Here is a 21,959-nt window from a genome sequence, read left to right on the forward strand (position 1 = left end):
CACAAAACAGGGGAAGGTAACATATTACAGATAACATTCTGTTTAATTCATTACATCAATATAAATTTATGTAGACCAGCTTTTTCATCTAGAAGTCGTTTCTTAATCATTATCTCTTGAAAACAGTGGTCATACATTATTCCATTTATAATATTTACAAGTGAATCATGCCCTCCACTACTGGAAGACACAGTAAACAGCGGGGTTTTTCAGCCTCCTCTCGAACACACCTATCGTCCAAGACATCAGTGCCAACACACAGACTTCCTCGGAGTTCAGCTGTACTCAGCAGTCTTGCTTGACAGACAAACATTGGCAGGACAGCAACCACGAAAAGAATGAGGACTTGAGTCAGAGGTACGTGATTTCATCAGATTGTAAGAAACATGCCAACTGACAGCTAAGATAAGTACAGCACGTGCGCCTACACAGAAGTCAGTTTTAATTTCCTCCTCAACCACAACCTTGCCACCTACCCAACATTTTCATAACATCTGCTATTTCCTCATTTTTGTTCTCTTTCTATTCACTTGTGCTTCTTTCTCCTTTCCTCCTGAGCTGCACTACAGACTATGCTAAATGGAGTATCATTTGGTAATTACTCAGTTTTAGCGTAATAATTGCGATTTTTGAATTAGTGAAAAGTCCTGGAAGATTTATCAAATTAAAAAAATAAGCCTACATTACTGGACAAATGTGCTTTTTTAAAAAGGTACAAGTTGAGTCAATTGGCATACAATAGTAATACGGTTTCATCAAATTCCCACAGGGACTTTCAGGAATGGGTCACTGAGCTGAACTGCTCATGTCATTAGATTCAACATTAGGATTTTGTTCTCATTTTCAAGGATTATTTTTTTAGCTTTTACTACATTATTAAACAGAACATTTAGAAGGAATCTGCCTGTCCCCATCTGCTTATTTTTTGAGAGATTAATGTTTCGTATTCGGCTCTGAGATTTGAATCTAAAATAATTAAACAACCGTTAAACTCTAAAAGACCACTTCTGCATGAAGAGTGGGCATGAGAAAGCCATTAGCATTTAAAACACAACCTAATTCTTATTCTCAAAAAACATGCATGTAAAAAATCTTTTTATAATCTTTTTTGCATTTAAGAGTGAAGGCATTTTTAATTTCTGAAAAAAGTCACCCATGAGACAGTGCTGTGATGTACGGTCCTCACAGACTGAAGGAGAGCTGAGGGCTGTACAGAAGCGTCTCCTCATTTTGCTAGGCTACCAGAAATATGCATAAATCTGAGTGGTACAATCTGTACAGGCAGACAACACCAGGTTCAACAAACTGCTGAGTGTGGACACTGCCCCAAAGCTTCCATTCAGACAAGTGCTACTGATAAGCAAAAAACCGTGGCAGGAAAGTGCACGCATTTTCTCAGTTTTGATTCAGTTTCTGTCATTCCCAGTTCCTTTCAGAGAGGAGAATTGCTGGTGACATGGAAGACTAGAGGTACCTTGTATTGTGAAGATGACATCTGCCAGGACAGGCGTGTTAAAGAACAGCCTGAGCGAGGTACTGTACAGCCGCTTTATCTGGTGAGATTGGCAGTCCCGCAAACTGTTTACCTGCAAATTAAATTATAAAAAAAGGTCAGCATGTACGGTTGCCCATAGGAAAAAAAAAAAAAAGTGATTACAAAATATCATTTATGTGAGGAAATTAAGCAACAGTCTTTCACTATCTATTTTATGTAATTCTACCCAACAACATCCTTCACATCTGCTACTCTGCAACCCTCCTTACCATTTCAGCCCCAGGCCCAATTCACTTCTAGTCCTCAAAGTTTTGCAGAAAAAAATTTAAACATGAAATAGAAGTATTCTGAAAGTATAACAAAAGCCTTAAGTAAAACAACAACAAACAAAATCCAATCCCATACCCCCCTCTCTCCCTCCCCCCCCCCCCCCCCCCCCCCAAACAAGCAAACAAACAAACAAACAAACAAAAAAGAAAGCTGGGTTGATTATCTTACAAGATTTCAGGGCTTTTTTTTTTTTTTTCCCCCACACCTGTGAACAGTTTGTCTCTGGATGCTTAGTCTGACAAGGCTACCTCTGAGAGATCAGAAGCTCAGTTACTTTTGATCTTTATATTGCTGATCTGGATTTCAAGACAAGATGACTTCCCATTTACACTGACAGAAACACTGTGTGCAAGTGCTAAAGTTGGGGAATATATAAAAGCTATAAATAAATGGCTGTTAAAACTAATTCTATACTGCAAGTTTCTATTGGCACAATTAACTAAATGTAAACAATATTTTACTGCAAAGTCATTAGCTGAATTAAACACCTTAAGCAATAGGCAGATTTCTGCATCACGTTTATAAGGGAAATCAAGTTTTCCAATCTCTTGCAGAAGCAAAATTTCTGGCACCTACTCAGGAAAGTAAAGCTCCTCTGGACAGCCCTTACTACATGAGAATTAGGAACACATCATCATACTGTTAGGCAGCGCATGAAGCTATAAATAAAGTAATCCTTAAGGGAGATCTACTTATGTGCTTTTTAGTGGTTACATTCATTCAGCACATGACCTCAGCATCTCTATGCTTCTGTGTTGCAAATTCATATTACAACCTACTTGCAAAGCAGTAGAAGACCAAGTAAACAAAACTGAGTGTAAAACACAGATTGATGAGGAAGAATTTTCTGAGAACTTCTATAACTGTTTCTACATTTTTCTGGGCAGAAAAAGACTGGATGAGGTTTAACAAAAGCAACTGTAGAGTCTTGCATCTGGGGAGGAATAATTGCATGCACCAGTACAGGTTGGGGGATGACCTGCTGGAGGGGAGCTCTGCGGAAAGGGACCTGGCTGTCCTGGTGGACGACAGGTTGGCCATGAGCCAGCAGTGTGAGCTCATGGCCAAGAGGGGCAATGGCATCCTGGGGTGCATTGAAAAGAGCGTGGCCAGCAGGTCGAGGGAGGTGATCCTCCCCCTCTACTCTGCCCTGGTAAGACCTCATCTGACATACTGCGTCCAGTTCTGGGCTCCCCAGTACAAAAAAGACAAGGATCTCTTGGAAAGAGTCCAGCGGAGGGCCACGAAGATGGTGAAGGGCCTGGAGCATCTCCCCTATGAGGAAAGGCTGAGTGAACTGGGTCTGTTCAGCCTTGAGAAAAGAAGACTGAGAGGGGACCTGATCCAGGTCTATAAATATCTGAGGTGTGGGGGGCAGAATGGCGAGGCCAGGCTGTTTTCAGTGGTGAGTGGAGACAGGACAAGGGGAAACGGCCGGAAACTGCAGCACAGGAAGTTCTGCACAAATGTGCACAAGAACTTCTTTGCAGTGAGGTGACGGAGCACTGGAACAGGCTGCCCAGGGAGGTGGTGGAGTCTCCTTCTCTGGAGATGTTCAAGACCTGCCTGGGTGTCGACCTGTGCGACCTGGTGTAGGGAACCTGCTTTGGCAGGGGGTTGGACTCGATGATCTCTGGAGGTCCCTTCCAACCCCTACAATTCTGTGATTCTGTGATTCTGTGATACATGTTACCCTAAGTGTGTTAGATGTACCTTCTCCGGAGTTTTCAGGATACATTTAACTTTCTCAAGCACATGTTCAGTTTTTTCAGAATCTTTCATCTTCTTTTTTATATTTTCCTCTAATCTCTCCCACTGGAAAGCACCTGTAAGAAAACCAGGTGAAGCTGACTTATAAATAGACAAGGCACAGCACTCAGCAGGCAGAGAAAATTTGCTATCAATGTCAAAAACATCCTGCAGAAATGACATTTTTTGCACATAGATCAGCTGGATATTTTCTCTTAGGAAATAGAAGATGCAGTTCTGCCAGTCAAGTTTTCATGATAACTTAGAGATGACTTTTACAGTGATGCTACCAAGTATGGACAGTGTGGTTGAGGCATCGGGAATGTTTCCTGTGTAACTTGGTCTGGGGAAACTGGCTTAGCAGGAAGATTGGACTAAATCATCTCCAGAGGTCTCTATGGTTCTGTGATTCTGTGATCTCTCTTGCTTTCAGAATGGATTTCTGTGATTCGTCCCATCTCAATCATCACATATTGCAGGAAAGCATTCAGTACCGAATGCTTTACTGTCTATGAGACTTCCATAGTATCTGAATTGCTTTGTAGGTGCCTCAACCAGAAAAGCTCCATGCACAGTCATGTTCTGAATACTGGTAACTTAAAAAAGCACATGGTTTACAACAGATTTCTTTCTCTCTGATTTTCAGAGTCAAACTGATGGTACTCTGTTATGTATCTCAATAGCTTTCTTTCAAAAATTAATCTAAGCTAAATATTTCAAAAATTGGTCAGAGTTAAAATGGCCTTCTGATGGCCTGTGAAGGCTCTGAAGGCCTAAACTGTCAAAAAATTATTTGCAGTAAATAATATTATTGCTAAACCTGAGCTGCAGTTCAGGTGGCAGTGGTCAAAGGAAAAATTACGGAAGCACAAATTTTATCCTTGTACACTTTGCTGTGGTAGTTTCAAAGACAGTTGTAGTTTTTTGGCATCTTTCAATTGTCTGGATGGCTAATCCCATTTAGGTGAGACCACTGCCTATATTTAATTGATAGCAAAAATATAGAAGTGCTCTGCGTTCAGACCAGTTATCACTGTTTTCTCTGGAGTACCACCATATATAGAAGAGAAAACAAGAAGTTTTACCTCTGTAACCCTGCATTCTCTTCTACATGTTTAGAGAATGCAGTCAATCTAAATGTTTTCTAAAAATAATTAAAAACCCTGGAATGTGAAACTGTCACAAGGTCTAGATTTTATTAGTAAAGCTTTGAATATAATTTATAATTGACTTTGGCTTGTAGAAATTGTTAAGTAAAGTATTAAGCTTTGTTCATTAGATCAGGAATGACAGCTAATTTAGTTTTGAAATTACACGTGGGTAAAGGGCTTCTTTCATGTTCAGTTGCTAGTGATCACAAGGGATAAGGTAGGTGCAGCAACGCAGCATGACCCAATGACAGCTAAAGCATGCTTCTTCAGTTAATGCATGTGCTCCTGAGCAGGACATTTGCTGTAGCAGCAGAACTGAGCAGATGGGCTCATTTTCACAGGGTACCTGAGTAGATGAAGTGCAGGATGTCCGACAGACAGGAACAGAAGTCAGAGTCCTTAACGACCACCCTGACAGGCACACTGCACGGTGGCACACCATGAGGAGTGAGCAGCCCAGCCCCAGCCTCCACTGCAAACAGGTTCTGTGCTGTGCGCAGGATGGAGGGGTCGTGGATGTCCGCCGGACTCTTCACATCAAAGAGCAACATGAAGACGTGGCTCACCGAGCACAAGATGACCTTGTGAGCTTTCACCACTTTGCTGGAGTCTTCTGAGTAAAAGGCCACGTCTGCACACTGGCAGCAGAATAGCAAGTTGTGCAGGTCGGAGTCATAGTGCGAGGCTTCGCCTTTTAGAATGGGCATTTTTTCTGTGAGAGTTAAGAAGCAGTCTGTAAAATTGTGGCAATTATTACCTACAGAATATTTTCTCCCCAGAAATCTGATCAAATCAAGGACAATTTTTGAAAACAAAATTGGTAAGAAAATATCTTACATGCAATTTCAATACACTTAGTAAATTGCTACAGCGGTGGAAATATCTAGTAGAATATGTTCAGTAAAAGATGTCCACCCTCTTAGAAAACCTCATAAGGCACTCAAGTTCAAAACAAACCTTGGCAGCTAATGCCAAACATCATGATCAGAGTGGCTTTCTAGTAGGCACAAGAAAAGATAAATACATTCTGAAAGGTAAACACTTGTCAGTGATTACTGCACTGGATATGTGCATCAGATGCTTGGAAACTAGGTGCAGTAGCTCAAGTGTAGCTGTACACACATTTCCCTTGTTTTATTTTCAGCAAATAAAAAAGTTACTTGCTGAAATCCTACAACAAAGCATTAGCTAATTACTGCCTTTTTAAATGTATCTGTAAATCTTTTACATAAAGCTTGTATCAATATGTACATTCATGTTTTTTTTGTCAAGTATATGAGAAAATGACACCTATTTTTGTCTAAAATATATTAAAGTCCACTGCAACATTGCACAGTTCTCCTCAAGTTAATTAAACCAGCACTAAGAGACTGTCCAAATAGAGCAACATAACCAGAATAGCTGATGACAGGTAACACAGCTCAGAATAATTACCACAAAATGTTAACTGCATAAAGAACACCACACACACAGCAGAGACCAGACATCGGCCAGCACCTGGCTGTTCCAGCTGAGGTGGCTGCACTCTATGGCACTTCTGGGTCTTTTTTCTTTTCTTCATTTTCTCAGATGACTTCTGATTCAAACTTTGGATCATAAAATATTCCAGCTAGAACATGAAGCATATTTTTAAGAAGTCCTATTAATTCAAGAACAAACTAGACATGAAACTAAGGACAATGAGTGGATGCTATATGGAGGACTGAACTGGCAGCCATTACAAACGGTTATCCAGGTTGCCAGAGTCCTAGCACTTCTTTAACAGCATAATGTACCAAACTTAATTGGAATTGGCATAATGTAAAAGATGATTTATTCAAATGGCAGTGTTTTTTTTCCCCTTGTATTTAATCTCCTCAAAAATGACAGGCATGAAGATATTCAATCTATCAACTTCCAGTGGTTGCGAATTATACAATTACAGAGAATAATAAGACTTAGTAAGAATCAGGAGCAAGTAATGGAAACAACAAAGCCATAGATGAGCTCTTCAGCTGGCAGCTAACCAGCACCACACAATGCCTAATGCATATGTGTCCAGTCCACTAGTTTTACTTTTTTTGTCCTCTTTTTCTAACTTTTAATGAAAAATGTATATAAAAAAAGAAGCTTTGTTACTTATTGACATTAACTACATCATATATTTTATATGCAGTCTGAGATGATTCCTCTTTACTCAGCGTGGCCCGGGCAAGCAAGAGGTTGGACACCCTGCTGTAATGTGCATTCTGGAAAAATCACGTTACAACATGATCTGTGTGAGCAGGGTTTGTTTTACCACAGGACACAGCAAGCATGATCACTGCAATAAAATTGTACTTCAGGTGAAATTGTCCATTTTACAAGAGCAAAGACGTGTAAAGGGTAGCTTTGTTCTAGCTAAAGGAGGTGTTAAACAATTCTAGCATCCAAGGTGCACACAGTACTTTCTAAAAACCAGCAGACCTGCTTGGACAAGACGTAGAGAGGATTCCTTGTTTTTAATCAGAAACAAATGCATCCAATAAAAATTGACTAATTGATGTGTCAGATATGTCAAATGTCTATCAGACCCCATGGAAAAACACTGCATTATTATTTCAGGGACTATCGTAAAGATCATGTGAAATCACTGTACCAAACTGCTGCATTTTTTTTCTCCAAACCCAAATGCTACCAGGGAAGTAAAAAAAAAGATTTATTTTTAAAATGCTGTTTAAAACATCTCATAAAACTTAAAATTAAACATTTAGCTGAAATAATTTTATAAAGACAAATAAATCTGGAAGTTTGAAACTGCTTAGTGGATCTCCTTGTACCCAGAAGAATGAAAAAGGAAAATGCTGGTTATAGGTGAAGTGTATTTAACAAGCTTTTCAGCTTCCGTCTCACATGAGTTTACTGCAGCTGACACTGGCTTCTGCTTGGGATTAAAATCACTGAATCATTAAAGCTGGAAAAGGCCACTAAGATCACTAAGTCCAACCATCAGTCTATCCCTACTGTGCCCACTAACTCTGTCTCTCTGTGCCCCATTCACACATGTATCAAACACCTCCGGGGACCCTGACTCCATCGCCTCCCTGGGCAGTCTGTGCCAGTGTATTGCCACTCTTTCCGAAAAGAAATTTTCCCTAACATCCAAACTGAACCTCCCCTGGCACAACTTGAGGCCACTACCACTTGTCCTATTGCTCATGCCTAAGGGAAGAGCTTGACCCCCGCCTCTCTACAACCCCATTTCAGTGAGTTGTACTGAGCAATACACCCCCACCTTAAGCCTCCTCTTCTCCAAATTGAACAACCCCAGTTCTTTCAGCCGCTCCCCATAAGGCTTGAATGAGAACTGAGAGACCACAACAATATGCTAAAAAATCAGTCACTTCAGCAACCTTATCATTTTCGTTTTACAAGTGGGACAACAGTGAGGGAGCAAGAGATGAAAGTTGAAAAAAATAATAATCAGGACATCATAGAGTTATCAAGTTGGAAGGGACGTAGGGAGGTGACCCAATCAGCTGCAGCTGCAGCCCAGGTCTGAGCTCAGTGTTGGACTGAACTGTGTCACACTCACCACGCCTCCAAAGTATTTTTGTATGTAGAAGTCATTGAGAGCATGCAGCTCCAGGTAGGTGGCTCCAAACTCCTTGGCCAGCTGGGCCCCTTCAGAAGTAGTGACGCAGCTCCTCCTGTCCAGAGTGCACAGTGGGCACGTACAGGGCACTGCTGGGAAACAGGGACATGGGTGAGCCACTGTGCTCCAGCAATTGGAATACTTCCTAAAGAGTTGTAAAGATGTTCTGTTCAGACAGTAACAAAATGGGAAGTGGGAGCAGTTATTTTCTAGTAAGAAATCTATAATCATGGCTAAATGAACAACTTCTTTGTAATCGGTTCAAAATAGTATGCAAAATACTACACAAAACCCAGTTTATTCTACATTCACATTGTTTTAAATGCCATTTACATTCAATTTAAATTCAGTGCAAGGCAGAGAATTTGAGTAGGACGTTCTGAAATCTGCACAGAAATCAAGCAGTGCCTTCAGAAATCTGATTTGGGTTGGGTCCTGTGTGTCCTTGTGTCCACACGCATTGTTCTGGCCTGCAGGCACCGCCATTCATTCTCACTCTCCAGCCTGTTGCAGTGCAACCTGTTCACACAGCTCTCAGCTATGGAAAATTTTCCACTGGCTGTCCCAGCTGCTGTGAGCACATACGTGCAGCAGAATACAGCTCATTCACATATATTTTGCATATTACTTAATGCCAAGATAGGTGCTCTTGAAGACCATAAAAAGCCTGATTAAAATCTACTAGCCACCCAAGTGCAACTCTGCTTAATGCCTGTAAGAACTTACCTGTAAAAATGTGCGTTCAGATACAATGCACATGCTCTAGACTAGTTTCCACTGCTCTGACCCATGGATAGCATGCATTAACACTGCCTTTTTTATTTCTTTTGGCAGCAATACTTGCTGCGACAAAGGATTAAGCTCTTAGTAATTGTGCAAGCAAGCTGCTGCGCTCGCACATACTGCTCAGAAACAAAAGGGCTCTCTGTGAGCCCAAGTGGGTCGCAGCCAGACCTCTCCCACACTGAGCCTGTTCAAGGAGAGAGGCAGGGAAAAACTGGACAGGGAAAATGCCAGTAGCAGTCTGCCAGGCTGGCAGGACCTGTGCTTCAAATAGCAACAGCAGGTAAGAGAAAGAGCTGGGAAAGCCCAGCACCACCTCATCAAGACCTTACCTCTTGAACGGCAGATTTATTACTCTGGTATAAATCAGAGCATGAAAACATCTTGTTACTGCTTGTGGTTTACTTGAGGCAATAACAATTATACAGTTTTAACTGTTACCGAGTTCCTTAAAAATCCTTTCTCCATCACTGAGTGAAAGGATATGCAATTTGGTTCTGGCAAAACTGAATGTTATGTCCACGGAATATAAACCTCATGTTGTTTATAAATGTGCTCATAAATCTCATCCTTCACTCTTAGCAGGTGGGATGCTCAGAAACATTTGTTTTAGTCAAACGTGTTAAGTAAAAGTAACTCGGGCTGACGTTTGGCATTCACCCCTCATGGGTGGCTGCAAGCTGATGCACTGTTTCATGCCATGTGCTAGAGATACATGATACCTGCAGCGTGGACAGAAAGAACAAGTAGCTATAGAATTCATCTCATACGCTCAGACTTATGCCTCCTAAGCCCAAGAGATAGACTAAATCCCCGTGTATGATGACTTCACAAAAAGAGTTGCTGCAGAGGTCAGGGCAGGATAGGAAGCCTTTTGTCACCAGGGTTAATTAAGCATAATGTTCCCTCCCACATGCCAGCCTACAGAACCACAGTACATAAGCATATTACTGTCATTCTGACAGACTAATTGTGTGTGTTAGAGACCTGGAAAAGCAATCAGCTTCTTGTGAAATTACTACATATCTCACTTCTAAGTGATATTTTAACAATAACTTCAGCAGATCAGATACATACCGTTTTTTCTTGCACCAACAGCAGAAATTATTACTGGAACTGAACAGTGGTTTAATGCCTTTTTTATCATTGGAACATAACTGTCCTTTAAGTCTTGAAATGAAGTCTTGTCATTGACAGAGTATTTAATCACAATAATATCAGCTCCTCCAATGAGACTGCGAGAGGTATACCAGTCACTGTCAAATATATCCTAAATGGAAAAAAACAGATCAAGAATCCTCCTGGCCAGAGATGGAAAGAAGAACTATTCAACATTCTTTAATGCAAGATCTTAGTGAAGTACTTTCCAGCAGTATTTTAATTTCCTATTTGAAGACATGCAAATAAGACCAGAATTGATACTCTGTAATTCTGTTGTTTGGGAAACAAGTCATTCTAATTGTGTTTATCTAGGAACACACTTACCAGAAGAAATACCGTTGTTACAGTCACTTAGCTTTTGCAACTGTTTGTACTAAGGAAATAAAAGAACTTTCAGTGGTAGAAATCCGTTACTATAAATTTCATAGAAAATCATTAATTATCAAAATATTTTACACAGCTGTGTACAGAGCACAATACTATAGGAACATTTCAATATGAATTTCATCAGTGGAATGTAATTATTACCCACTTCATAAAAATAGTTCCAAAACTACTAGTAGTAGTCACAAAAAGTGGTTCCAAGTAGAAACAAACATCAATATTTTCACTGAAAAGATCTTAGTCACATAAGTAACTTTCCTTCCTTGACTTCCCATTCAATTTGCCATTATTCGGGGCTATTAGATTAAGATTTACACTCTTAAAGTATTTTGTTTCCAATTAATTTCCATGTATTACGCCTACACGTAATATGCAATTAATATTTATGTATTTATCATTTGCATGGCAATTGTAATTTCAAAATATCTGCTCTATCGAGGGCTAATTCAGAAATACCAGTAGGTTTTCACATATGCACAACTGAAAACTCTTGACAAAAAGAAATCTGGAAATTATCCAGAGAACTGAGAGTCAACTCAAAACCCAAAAATAGCAACGTCTTTCTGAACAGTTCTACACAGCATGAGGACAACTTAGAAGAAAAGATGATCTTGAGAAAAAGAATGGAAACAAACAATGATGAAATACGGAACACATGGAAGAGAGGAGGAAATGGGCACAAAAGAAGTGACAGGAGAACTGGCCTCAAACGGAGGGTTGGGTGAGAAGGAAAATGCATATGAGTTCCGAAGAATGGGTCAGAGGCATAAAAACTTTACAGTTAGGAACCAAAGACATTCATAGAAGATTACTAATATCAATAGGTCTTTCATAGTCAATATAGGTATTTTTGATCACTTCAAAAGAGGCGCTGTTCCACATCTGCCTGAATAATTAATATTGTCTCCACATTTAATAAGAAGAGATAGCACAAACTTGATGGAAGTCTATAAATCAGCAAATATTTGCCTAGAAAGACCTTCACACCCCATCTTATCCAAACCAGAAAGATCCAGATTGCTACCCAGAACACATGTGCTTCAAAGTAAATATTGACACATTAACTTAAGTACCTCTGTAATAAGAATACTGGGTACAATCCTTGGAGAAAATCAACCAGATGAGCATTCACAGAAACTGATCACATTGCCAGGAATAAGAACAGGAATATTCAGGGGGAAGCTATTACACTTTTTAGCTGATAAATGTCTCAAGAGAAGCATTTCAATAGGGTTACATGAAATCAAAGGTTTAATGAAAAGTAAAACACAAACCAAAAAGCAGTAGAGAATATTTAGCCATTACATTTGAAAGACAGATAGTATGCCTGTTGCTTAGCAACTTCCTTCTACCTGCTCGAGTTCTAGCCCAGCACATTTGCACATTTGTTCCTATGATATTTGGGATGACCAGTAATATCACCACTGCCAACTTCAAGCACCAGTGCACAAATACACAAGAATTCCCAGTAAGCTTAAGCATCAATAATATAACATTTATGGAAACTTCCTGCTAAATGTAATAAGTAATTTTTACGTGTTACATGTCTGTAAATGTAGGTCTTTCCATTTTTCAACAGAGATAAATATACTTCTGATATACTATAGTATCATTTCATATCACAAAGAAAGACTTTAGAAAGACTTATGAGGTTTTGTGAATATGAACTCAGAAATCCTTCCAAAAAAGAACCAGCTCTGATCATAAGACTTAGCTTCAGCCTAAGCCTAGACCTCAGTTGCAGCAGAGGAACATCTGTGTCTAGAAAGACCTTCAGACCCCATCTCATCCAAACCCAAAAGATCTGGATTGCTACCCAGAACACGCATGTTTCAAAGTAAATATTGACACATTAACTTAAGTACGTCTGTGATAAGAATAGTGGGTATTCTTTCTCCAGCAAAGCACCCTGTGTCTCCAACCTGACACCAGCCCTGTCAACTCTGGACATGACATGAACTCTCTAATACACACACTCTGCTCTGGCCTCAGCCCTTAGCCCAGATCTTCAAAGAGACCATAGTCCAAGAAAAGATTGTCGTGGAACACCATCCTTGCCCTAAATCCTACTAATGACAGCTCTAAGCCTCTTCTTCTTGCGAGAATCTCAACAGCGTATTTTGTACTTGACTTGTGTTTGACTGCATTGTGCCATTAACATTATAGTAGCTTAAGAACTCAACATACAGCAAAGGAATACATACACTTTTCCTTTTGAAGACAATGTTAATAAGAAAAACATTTAGTTTGGATGACAAAAGAAAAACGACAAGAAGACCTGGCCATTACTTTGTATGTAATGGGCTAAAAATCCTTTTGTACTTTTGTGTCTCCGTCTCTGCAGCTGTGGCAGTATCCTTAACAGAAGCAACTGTGCAGATGCATGAATATAGCCCTTTGTTGTTGAATTTCTAGGAAAAAAGGTCTTACGGACACTTAGCACAGGCTGTAGCAAGTTCTTAGTTGCATGTGGCTGCATACTGCAGCAGTTTTGTGGAGGTCTGTACTTTTGTCCACTACCCTGTGTCACCACTGTGTGTCTCTGCTAATCCTAAAAAGAAGCATTTTTAGCAACACTGACAAAGTTCTGGTGGGGATGGAATCCTCTTTCCCAGGAAAAGAGCCAGTCCTGAGCATATGAAAGAAGGTAGAACAATGCTGGATGCACCAGATCAAAGCTTCGTGACACCCAATTTGAACTGTGTTGTGCAGTTTTCCTAAACTCTCACACATGCCCCAAAGCCCACTCTTGAAAATAGATGTTACCTGTACAAACGCAGCAGAGTAAGACACATCCCCAGAGGTCTTGTTGCAATTATTTGCATTTTGCTTCAAATGTGGAGTATTTCTTTTAGATTACTGCTTTCATGGCAGGGAAAATGCTTCAAAAATGTCTCTGACAAAACAAAGGGATTTTTGCTCAAGATAGCACTAGGACAGAGCATCTGGAGCTTTAGCCATACTAAGTACTTCTTAGTTATCAGTTTTAGGAAAGTTTTAATATGAAAATTGCAAAGGAATTTCTTTAGATGATAAGTTCAGGAATAACAATGACCAGGTTCTGTCTATGACACTCATGTAGCAGCTACTTCTCATCACACTTCCTGCTCTTGGCACAGTCTACTTCCCGAGACAGACACTTACAAAAAGAATAAATGCATAGTTACTGCTCCAATGATGTGACCTTATTAGTTACGGCCAGAGGGCTGCTGCTATTCCTTTTGGGACTTACTAGAAAACAAGGTGCACTCCTCCCTTACATGCCTCCACTACGTACCTCTCTCACAAGGTATTCTCTCCACTGGTGAATCATGCTTCTCAAGGAGTTACACTGAAAACAAAGCCTTTAGAGGCAATGAAGACGTGGTTTTCCTGCAAAATCACATGGCTCCTCTAGAGGACAATAGTAGCTTTGTCATAAATAATTTATGAATGCCTGTATGGAATTGCAGTGAAATCCACTGTGCCCTTGCAGTGCCCACTCTCTTTCCACAAGTCCATGCAGCAGCAGCAGGGCATGGGAGCCTGACCATGGCTGAGTCCCATTCCCCTTGAGTTTTCCTGGGGTCCAAGATGGTTGTGCCATGGCTGTTGGGAAGCTCACCTCTGTCTAGGATCATGGATTCACTCAACATTAACTGAGCCTTCTCTGCATCGTTTTCTCGTAAAATGATGTAAGAATATTTGTAAAAAGTAAAATTAGGGAAAAATAATTTACCATGTTTTGAACACACACTGTAATCTGCCAACATCAGACAGAAAATTTTTAATTGAGAAAAGTCAACATACCAAAAAACAAAAAATTGCAAATTATGGTTTTGTCCCAAAGCAGTAATATGACTGTATTTTTAAAAACAATGAATAAAATTAAAAGGCAGATGAGGCTCCTTTGGCTTCAGACTTACAGAGGGCCACCCAGCCTAGCCAGAAGGCTGAGCAAAAGGATATTGCTGCAAAGGAAAAGCTAGATAACTGCACCATGGATAACACCGTGGAGATAAGAAACCTCAAACAATTCAAAGAAAAAAAACGAAAGGAAGAAAAAAAAAAAGAAAGAAGAAAAAATGTGGTAAAACTCATGGAAAGACGTAGTGGAAAAGCAGTTTTCTGAAAAAAAAATCAAAAGAGAGCTTTTTAAAATGGCAGTTAGCATATCTGTACAACAGTGAGTGCAATGGAGGTCTGCAGCCCTGTGGGTAGCACGGCCTGTACTTGGGAGCAGGTGTAAGCACAGCACATCCCATTGCAGCTGCATGGTCAAGCACAAAGCACTCCTCAAACTGCAGCTGCTCTCCTCTCTCCTTTCAGAACCTACATGCCCCAGGGAACACAGTGATGTCAGAGATTTAGATTCCAGAAATCAAGCATCTTTTATGAACTAGAGGAAGCAAGCTTCTGGACATATTGCTCCCTGAGGAAGAATAACAAGTCACTCAGAGAGGAAAAAAATATGAAAAGGAGAGTACAACCCCTACCTCGAACTGAAATGCTCCAGTGTCCTTATGGTACTGCTCCAAACAATGGAGGAAAGAAAAAGTAATGCAGGCAAGGGGTGACTCACAATGTCGTTCATTCACTCCTATTTTCCAACACCCCAATTCAGCAAATCAAAATATAAATTATAGTTTCTGTGCTATACTTCGCTCTGAAGCTGATAAAGATATACTTGCCATTTGATACTGCAGATTGTGGATGTCTGTGCTTTTCCTGCAGTTTTTACCTGTATACATGCAGCAGTATAACTGAACTCAATATAAAGTGACAGAAGATTCAAATCACAGACAAGTCAACTCACTTCCAAAGACTGTAAAATCTAATACAACCACAGCTTCCTAAATAAAGCAACCTTTTCTAAAGTGAACCTTAGAATTTACCTTTCAAATTATTCCTTGCAAATTTCTAACTCCCGTTAATCAGGTTTATAAAAAAATAAAATTAGAAAAGGTATGATATACTAGTTCAGTGTGCTTTATGAGAACCCAGCTTGAGAGTGCAGTAGGAACTTATTGGTCACTACAAATAAAATATGCAGCAAGGGTGATAGCACACATATGTTTTCTCTACTTCTTCATCTCCCCTCTCATACCAGGTCCATATTTTTTGTCCAAATGTGTTCCAGCCATATCAATCTCTAAGTAATGGTCATCTGGTGTATCTGTCCCTTGCACATAGAAGGTATCAGCATGCAACTTTGCAAACGCAGTGGACACTGCAGGACACAGAGATACACCCAGCACCTGACAGATGGACATCAGTGCCGTTTTGGAAGCAGTGACATTTTACATTTACAAGAACAGATTTTGAAAAGTATGCTCCATTACTATCTCTAAAGCCCCAGGTCTTCTGCATGACTGAGGGGGGATGGTGAGCACCCTCCCCAAAGCCCGCAGTACTCTCCTGCACCCTGCAGCTGCCACCAGGGTACAAGTCTCCTCACAACACACTGCTGCTGCTTTGCACATTTGTAAACATGATTTTGTTCTTGTAATTTTCTAAGAATAGTGATATCAAAGATTGCAGCACCCAGCACAGGCAGTGAACATACTAAAAGTTCCTGCAGGGTCAAAACAGAAATGCTGTGTGAAAAAAAAGCAGCTCTAGCCTCATATTAGATCAGGAATACTACTCCACAGAGCCGGTAGAATTTCTGCCTGTGACAGAAATTACCTATAGATAACTATGCCCAAGAAGTTTTACTTCCTTGCTGGACAGTTTGGTAGCCACCTCCTGTCATCTAATACCACACCCTCACCACTGAGCTGCTGCTCAACAGCAAAGGATAACAATGCCACCACAAAGGTGATGCTCATTGCACAGTCCAGATCTCTGATGTTTCTCCAACCCAGCAGGACTTCAGTAGCTCCTGAAAGACCCTGACACAACCCAACCCATTCAAAGAGATTTATGGAATGCAGCAAGATGCCAAGAGTTCAACCAACCCCACCTGGGCTTTTGACACACAAGGAGTTAGAGACGTGCACATGCCTGCAGACATCACAGAGATGTGGTGGGATGTGTCCCACAACTGGAGCATTATAATGGAAGGATACAGGATCTTCAGGAAGGACAGACAGTGGAGAAAATGTGTTGCCACTCTCTGTGTCACTGACCAGGTGAAGCATATGGAACTCTGCCTGAGAAGCAGACGGTAGCTAAAGGGTTAGAATTAAGAGGAGAGCAGGAATAATTCACCTTACAGTGGGGGTTCTACTACAGGCCACCTGATGAGGAAGACTGAGCAAATGAAGCCCACTGTAGACAGACAGGAATCTTGGATGACAATACACCAGGCAAGTGATAGAGGGCTCAGTGAGGAGAGGTGCAGTGAGGAACTTCATTCTCATCAACAAGAAGAAAAGCTTGTGGGGATTGTGTATCCTGAATGTAGTCCTGGTTGTAGTGACATGAGATCCTTAGGTCAATCAGGAAGGCACACAGCAAGCTCACTGCTCTGCACTTCAGAGGAGCAGGCTTTTGCCTCTTCAGAGAACTGCTTATTGGGGTACAGTGGGATAAAGTCCTACAGGAAAGAGATTTCCAAGACAGGTGGTTCGTACCTAAGGATCACCCCCTCCAATCTCAAGAGCAATGCATCCCAACAAAGAGGAATGGCAAAAAGGCCAGTAGGCCTGCAACAAGGAGCTCCTGGGCAAACTCATACACAAAAGGAAGGTCTACAGAGGATGGGTAACATGGGAGGAATACAAAGACATTGCCATAGCAGCCAGGGATCAAGCATGAAAAGCTAAATCTGGGCAAGGATGTAGAAGGCAACAAGGAGGGCTTATGTAAGTATGTCTGTGATAAAAGCAAGACTGGGGAAAATGTGGGCCCTGAAGGAAACAGGAGTCCTTGTTACTTGGAATATGGAAAAGGCTGAGGTACTCAGCCAATTTTTTTTTTCCATCTTCCCAAGCAAGTGTTCAAGTGTAATTACCCCTCCAAAGGAAGGGACTGGGAGCATGAAATACTATCCACTGTACAAGAAGATTCGGTTCAAAACCATCTAAGGAATCTGAAGGTGCACAGGGTGATGAGATGCATCTGTGGGCCCTGAGGGAACTGGGAGGTAAAGTTGCTAAGCCACTATCCATCATATTTGAGAAATTGTGATGGAGTTCCCACTGATTGGGAAAGGGGAAACACAATTGCCATTTTTAAAAAGAGAAGAAGAAAGACCCAGGGAACAGAGACCTGTTAATTCCATCTCTGTGTTCAGCAAGACAATGGAGCAGATCCTCCTGAAAACTATGCTAATGAATACAGAGAACAGAGAGCTGTTTACTGATAGCCAGCATGCCTTCTCTAAGGGCAAATCATGCCTGATTAATTTAGTGACCTTCTACAAGGGGGCTCCCAGAACAAGACAGACACAGAGATGCTGGAAAGGGTTCAGAGGAGCCCACAGAGGGCTGGATGACCTCTCCTACTGAAGAAAGGCCGAGGGAGCTGGGCTTGTTCAGCCTGGAGTGGAGAAGGCTCCAGGGAGATCTCACTGCAGCCTTCCAGTATTTCAGGGGAACTTACAAGCAGGAAGGAAATACACTTTTTACATTATCTGATATGACAAGGGGGGATTATTTTAAACTAAAAGAGGGAAGATAAAGGTTAGGAAGAAATTCTTCACTGAGAGAGTGGTAAGGCATTATCCAGAAAAGCTGTGGATGCCCCACTCCTGCAGGCACTCAAGCCCAGGTTGGATGGGACCCTGACCTGGTAGGTGGCAGCCCTGCCTATGGCTGGGGGTTGGGTTTGTAGGCTTTAAGGTCCATTCCAACCCAAGGCATTCTATGACTCCATGATTATACCACGATCTGTCTCACAGAAGAACCCATAAGAAAACTTTGTAAATTGTACCCATGATGCTTTTTTCAGACAGCGAGTTGAACTGAGGAGTGCAGAGGGCAAAGGCAGCTTGCCACCCTTTAATTAGTAGACTCATAGTAAATCAGTGTATTCGTTTGCTGAGTTTATATCTAGTGCTAGCCTGCCTTAGCCATGTGGATTTAATCTAGATAAAATACAAATTGAGGTAAAATGGAAGTTAATTTCAAATGACAGAGATGGAAACAATACAAAGCCCACCATCCCAATACCTTTAAGCATCAGTAACACATAGGAAATAAGAATCCTTTTCCTCAAAGAATGTGAAGTGTTAGTAACAATTCTTGTGGGGCCATCAGTCACTGTTCTCAGCTGTAATGCAATATGTCTACAAAAAGAACAATCCTGCAAGGACAACAATGATGTCAACAGACCTCAAGAATCTAGACTATGAACACCAATCCAGTTCTGCTGTACTCTAACAAGCAAACAGCTTCTCTCAAAACCAAAGCCCTCCCAGGGAGTGCAGTCCAGCTATCTGAGATGCCTTTGGCTAAGTGAAGAATGCCTACTGTTCCTCAGTGCTCCCTCACCCGGCTCCTTCAGCTGAAAAAGGGAAAAACAAGAGGCCAATTCTCAAAAATACAATGCCATAGACAACAAGATAGCTTTTCTGTGCCCAAAGTGATAATGTTTCCAGAAATGAAGAATCTTGTTCTCTGGAAGGTCAATTGCATATAAACCAACACAAAAATATGAAAACTGCATCTTAAAACTAGGCCTACCTGTATTTCCTATCCTACCTTTTTCCAGCTATCGCTGTCCCCTTCCAACTTCGCTTACTGATCTCCCTTGACATCTCCTGTGAAGTCCCACAGCAATGAATAATATCCAGCAACTTTCATTCATTGCTGTGCTCCAGTGAACCAACCAAACAACACGTGACACACATGTAACATGCAGCTTCAAAGACTGAAAACAGAGTCCTCAGTTCCATTCGGTGTCTATAAGTGATTTTAAAAAAAGAATCATACCGCAGGTTGATGGTTGAATCAAATGATTCAGTTTTCAGATTACAACCTCCTAAACATGAATTTCTGCAACTTTTGGATTCCTGTAGATTCCAAAACAAATTTCCCTTGCTGGGTTGAATAATTACAGGTCTGATTATGGTCTCAGAATTTTAATTCGTTAAAGCTATTTTTTTTTTTTTTTAAGTCAACAAACTAGTCATTATTAGAGATTGCCAGTGTCATTTCTTGTGTAATCATTGTCTGTTCATATTTGCAGTTGTGTCACTTACTAACAAGGGTCCCAATAACACGGTCCACTGCCAGAACTCTTTTTATTTACCTTCCAATGTAAGAAATATATAATGATTATAATAGAATTAAAATGACTCGACACAGTGTATTTTACCAGAGGACAAATAATAGCATATGTCACTTTTCAAAGCTGGAAAATCGTATGCCTTTCCAACTTTACAGGAAAATAATATATGTTTCATTTTACTGTTGGTGATAAATATGTTGAGAGAGATTTTATGATGCAGTGTCACCAACAGTGCTCTTGTTTATCTGTGGATTATTTCCAGTGAAGCTTTCATCAAACAGCCTGCTTGAAAATACCATCTCCCACCTCGTCAATGAGAAACTTTCTGCCACGGTTCCCTGAGACTACAACACGCTTTGGTTACATTTCAGATGAGAAAGTGATTAAAATCGCGAGGTAACCGAAAACCGAAATTTTTCTATTTGATCCAAGCAGCCTGCCCCGCTGGGTGCAGCTGCATGGATCCCGGCGGATCTCTTACCCAGAGCGGGCAGTCGTGCACCACCAGCCTGACATTGCCGAAGACGCAGGCTTGGTACTCGGTGGTGACGGGGCTCCTGGCGTGCTCGGCGGACGGGCTGCTGTCGATCTCGGAAATGAGAGCGCTCCTCCTGAGATAGCTCCACATCAGACTCGACTGCTGGCTGTCTTCAGAAAGCACGTCTCTCTCATTCCCGAAAGCTACAATATTAACTGACCTGGAACAAAAACAATGAAAGACCAAGGACAGGGGCGAGAAAGAGCGAAAAAAATCATTAAAATCAAAACCAACTCGTCAGTCCTTTCGAATCCTCCTCCTTAGCTCGGCGTTAGCACCCCCGGTAACCAGCAGCCGAGCACGTACATGATCTCGGATCCAACAGCGGGGCGAAGCGGAGAAGAGGAGCGCTGCTGCTGGCGCTACCAGCCTCCAGCCCTCTCGGCCGCCCGCTGCTCCATGCCAGGGATTACGGATGCGACGTCCGGGAATCTCGCAACATGTCCCCGCTGCGTGCGGATGCCCGGCTCCCTGCTGCCGCTCCAGCCGCCGGGATGCAGCGACGCACGGTGGGAGCAGCTGTTGCAGCGGTTGCAGCAGCAGAACAAGCAGCAGCAGCTCCTGCTGCACCGACCCGCGGCTGGAGCCGAACCCCACACGTACGCCGAGCGCCGTCCGCTCGGTCACGGCCATGCATCCTGACGTCAGCCAGCTGGAGCAGGGCAGACGCAGTGGGGAGAGCGAGCTGACGTTGTGCGGGCCGGTGGAAAGCTGTGCGGCCGCGGCGGGCACCGAGAACAGCATTGGGCTGCAGCGGGGCACTCTCCGGCGCTGACCTCCTGCGTCGGGGTGCGGGACAGAGCAGTGCGGAGGACCGGTCGTGCCCTGCTCGTTGGAGTCAGTTAACATTGCGCTGGTGGCTTCTTAAATGCACTTGCATTTAAGTGCAGATTTTCCAGCGTTACCGTGCTGTTTACAACACTCTTTTTGGAGCCGAGGGTGCTCCGAATATAATGCCTCCTATTTGTTTCCATGGAAACTACAACACAGGGTAAAACAGTACAACTTGACAGAGAAAGCTCTTTGCTACAAAACTATTTTTCAGCATAGTCACCACCATTAGGCAATTCACGTGAACGAGCTGATTAATACACCCTTCATTTTGTGGTGTGACAGCTGTACATGGCCATCCTGAACGTGGCTTGCCTTTCACATCGTAGGTGCCGCTGCTGGAATGCACTACCCACCCCTTACTGTGCTCCATCCACTGTTTGGTCTCTATCAGTATTCAGCAAGCATCAGCAAATGTCAGTGGGTGCCACTGTCTCTTTATGAAGCAATTCAGTGACACAACTTCATACACTTCTTTGTGAGACACCGTTCTGCCAGACTGCCCCTCTGCTGCAATCTGTCACACAGCAACAACATGCAATGGGATAATGGTGCAGAGATGAAACCTCTACTGCCATACCACCAACAACCATCTGTGATCTCATGGGCCAGCATCATAAAATATGAGGCACTATTTTTGGAGCAGTCCTCCTAAAATAAATACTAATGCAATCCCACCTGAAAACAAATTCAGCCTGAAATCACATATTTTCTACCCAAAGCTGCTGCACACATTACTGTAAGAAACAAAACAGAAACACTTTACAA

The 21,959-nt window shown here is 41.8% G+C and overlaps 1 protein-coding gene across 4 annotated transcripts in view; it reads right to left on the reverse strand.

Moving 5' to 3' along the window:
* RHOBTB3 (Rho related BTB domain containing 3) overlaps positions 1-20,987 on the reverse strand; it is a 31,003-nt gene extending 10,016 nt beyond the window's left edge. Inside the window, exons 1-8 of one of the 4 annotated variants that reach the window (XM_052701534.1) lie at positions 20,667-20,987; positions 20,304-20,520; positions 10,199-10,391; positions 8,279-8,430; positions 6,223-6,334; positions 5,072-5,458; positions 3,539-3,651; positions 1,475-1,586 (exon numbers count right to left, since the gene is read on the reverse strand). In XM_052701534.1, the coding sequence (XP_052557494.1) occupies positions 1,475-1,586; positions 3,539-3,651; positions 5,072-5,458; positions 6,223-6,334; positions 8,279-8,430; positions 10,199-10,391; positions 20,304-20,520; positions 20,667-20,668 (1,288 nt within the window). In that variant the 5' untranslated portion in view covers positions 20,669-20,987. The remainder of the gene's footprint in view (positions 1-1,474; positions 1,587-3,538; positions 3,652-5,071; positions 5,459-6,222; positions 6,335-8,278; positions 8,431-10,198; positions 10,392-20,303; positions 20,521-20,666) is intronic. The other 3 variants (XM_052701531.1, XM_052701532.1, XM_052701533.1) reach the window with 3 other exon arrangements.
* Between the last annotated feature and the right edge of the window lie 972 nt (positions 20,988-21,959).

Source organism: Tympanuchus pallidicinctus, unplaced genomic scaffold (assembly GCF_026119805.1).
Source record: "Tympanuchus pallidicinctus isolate F22 unplaced genomic scaffold, pur_lepc_1.0 scaffold4, whole genome shotgun sequence".
Lineage (NCBI taxonomy): Eukaryota > Metazoa > Chordata > Aves > Galliformes > Phasianidae > Tympanuchus > Tympanuchus pallidicinctus.